Genomic DNA, 2,892 nt, shown 5'->3' with positions numbered 1-2,892 from the left:
CTGAGGTACCAACAATCTTGTCCATCTGTGTAGCTGCATACTGTACCTTCATAATCTAAAGTATTTAGTAAATATTTAAAACGTTGTTTCCACAAACATTAACTAAAGCATTTTCTTTTTCTTTACATGTCTTATACAATACACTTGAAAGCTTTTAAACTATATGACCAGCAACCAGGGATTAAATTAAAAGGTTGGCACGAATTTTGTCACAGTAGCAAAGTGGCTTCTCAAATGAAAAGTCAGTGTCAGATCTACTAACTCTGGGCAAGAAAATTCACGGTGAGCTCTAAAACTGTAATACGGTATCGACATTTTGGCTCAAGAGGCAATCCGAGTTGTCGGGTTACAAGAGCGTTTAATTACTAATACAATATATTTGGTAAAGAATACATTATTTTAGCAAATTGTTAAAATTTATGAAAAAAAAAATCAAAATGGAAATTATAGTGCTTAATTTTGTATTTATTGGATGATTTTTTAATTTAATTTACTGCACCCGTAATTCTAAAACAGTAAACCCAGAATTAAAAGGCTTAGACTTCAGAAATTTCAAGGTGACCATAAAGGCAGCACCTCCGTCACTTATCGCTGGTAGGAAAAGATGGCGGCGTCTGTTTTGGTCCGAAGGTTAGCAGCTCTGTCAGGGGCTTCTGCGGTGGGAGCAGGGGCGTATGGAGCCCATGGTAAGGAAATAAAACTAACTCGGGATCTTATATTACCGTGAGCAAAAACCAGCACGAGCTGTCGCTTTTAAAGTACCCCATACCAGCTTTCACTCATGAAACGCGCTTTTTTATATCTTTCCTAATTTCTATTTGCTTTGTTTTTAAAACGTAAATAAGCTTACATGAAAACAATGTAAGTTAGAAAGATCAACATTTCGGCATGTGAAAAAAGGACTAATATTTGATTTATTAATGTAAATGAAGATATTTCATAATCAAGGTGACCCGCCTTCATAGTTCAACGTCCACAACTGTGTGAAAAATAAAAGTTAAAACTGATTCCTGATCTTTATGTTTTATTTTAGGTTTCAAAAACCGAGACCCCGATGACTACCGAATAACGGTATGCATTTATTGCATTCTGTACTTTTTTAATTGTCTTTTAACGTTCTGCATTTTGTAAATTCACTCATATGTGTGTGTGTTTCAGTAGGAACTAACTATAAAGTTTTTAGTTTTTTTTTATAGGTTTCTTTCCTGTAGGCTTTATTATTGTTTCACATTAAGCTTATTTTCTGTACAGTCAGGAGGAAAATGGATTAAGTTTAGTAAAATTGTGTTACATCATCAACTTTCACTATGTCATTTAATTCATTTTTATGTAAGGAAGCCCAGAAGGCCCAAAAAGATTGCACAATTTCAATTTAGTTTTTCATCAAGATATAATAGCATGCTCTGGTATTTATGTTTTTTATGATTTGCATCAAACTTTTAATATATTAGTAATACATTTTGTGTGTGTCAGTGCAAAAGGGTGGCTGCTTCAAATTATGAAATGCCCTGTTATTACTAGATAATTTTATATAGATTATACACTGTCACTTCTTATTAAACTCCAATTGGTGATTTAAATGATAGGAAGCCGAAGTTTCTCCACATTCTCTGGGGATTTTTGCTCCACTGCTCTTAACAACATGAGACCATGTTTAGGCCTGTGCCTTTGGATGTCTGGACTTTGGGTCAATGTATCATAATTCTGGTTCATAGCCTTTCTGTTTTAGAGTCTCTTACTGTATGTTTGATCATTGTCCAGAATGTTAGCTGAATGTTTGGAAGCTGCCCTCCAGAGGCTGCAAAGCAAGCTTGGATCATCACCTTCTGCTGGTTTGGTTTCCTCCTAAACCGGCTCTCTGTATTTTTGCAAAGCATCTGAAGTTTGGTTTCATCATTCCAAAGAAAATTGCCACAGAGGTTTTGTAATCCATTCTGTTAGAAACAATAAAGAACCGAGAGAGCCATAGATGTAAAGTAACGGCTTTAAATAACTATTCCAAGCAGCTTTGCACCCTGTAAATAAATTGATTATGAACAAATATACATTTTTTTGTGTAAAAGTAGCACTATTTAAACATTTTATTAAAGTTTTAATAGTTTTAAAGGTGGTCCAAGATTACTTGCTCACTGTTAATCACATTTTTTTTTTCCTTTTCTTTGTTTTCAGCTGTATGAAACTGCCAATAAATACCATTTCTACCACAGCCTGGCCCTGCTTGGTGCTGCACACTGTGGAAAACCTCTTGTGGTGAGTAGGGGGGGTGTCTGTAATGTTGTTGTTGCTAATTTTTTTGTAAACTAAACACTTGAAAGGAAACATATGTTTGGTGAAACATATTGAATACTGAATCTTTTTAAATGTTCTATGGATGCTTCTAGCAGCTACATCACTGCTTTTTTTTTTATCATGCTTAATAATCCAGCAGAGGGTCTTGAAATCTGTGAGAAGTTGTGTGGGGATTAAAGAAACACTGAACCAGTTGGTCTTTTTTCAAAGATGAGCTGTTTTACAATTTATTGAACTCAGAAATGCTGCAGAAATCAGAAGTGGATGAGGCGGAGAGTGCTGTGGTTTTCTTTAAAAGTTGACTGGGAAATTAAACAGTTTAATCTGAATTTAGCAGTAATGTGAGTCAAACAGAAATCGTATGTTGGAGTAGAAAATGGTCAAGCGGTTTTTTTTTTCTTTGTTTTAATAAAATGTTACTGCTCTAGTCTATCTGTCTGTTGGTGCTTTTTAATCAAATAAAAGGAAACTGACCTCTGAGGTAGTTTTTGCCACATTTAAAAGAACATCATTAGATAAAACTTTGATTCAGGTTTTACCAGCTTTGTTTCATCTAGTTCCTTTTTCAAAACACATTAACACGCTTTCAAAGCCCAATAAAAT

At 34.4% G+C, this 2,892-nt stretch overlaps 1 protein-coding gene across 1 annotated transcript in view; it reads left to right on the top strand.

Annotated features, from left to right (window-relative positions):
• The first annotated feature begins 563 nt into the window (after positions 1–563).
• tmem256 (transmembrane protein 256) overlaps positions 564–2,892 on the top strand; it is a 6,783-nt gene continuing 4,454 nt past the window's right edge. The window contains exons 1-3 of the mRNA XM_015373779.1: positions 564–686; positions 1,034–1,071; positions 2,170–2,250. Coding sequence (XP_015229265.1) covers positions 605–686; positions 1,034–1,071; positions 2,170–2,250 — 201 coding nt within the window. The 5' untranslated portion in view covers positions 564–604. The remainder of the gene's footprint in view (positions 687–1,033; positions 1,072–2,169; positions 2,251–2,892) is intronic.

Source organism: Cyprinodon variegatus, unplaced genomic scaffold (assembly GCF_000732505.1).
Source record: "Cyprinodon variegatus isolate N-32 unplaced genomic scaffold, C_variegatus-1.0 Scaffold92, whole genome shotgun sequence".
Lineage (NCBI taxonomy): Eukaryota > Metazoa > Chordata > Actinopteri > Cyprinodontiformes > Cyprinodontidae > Cyprinodon > Cyprinodon variegatus.
Note: the sequence above shows the minus strand (reverse complement) of the source record. Positions and strands in the feature narration are given on the sequence as shown.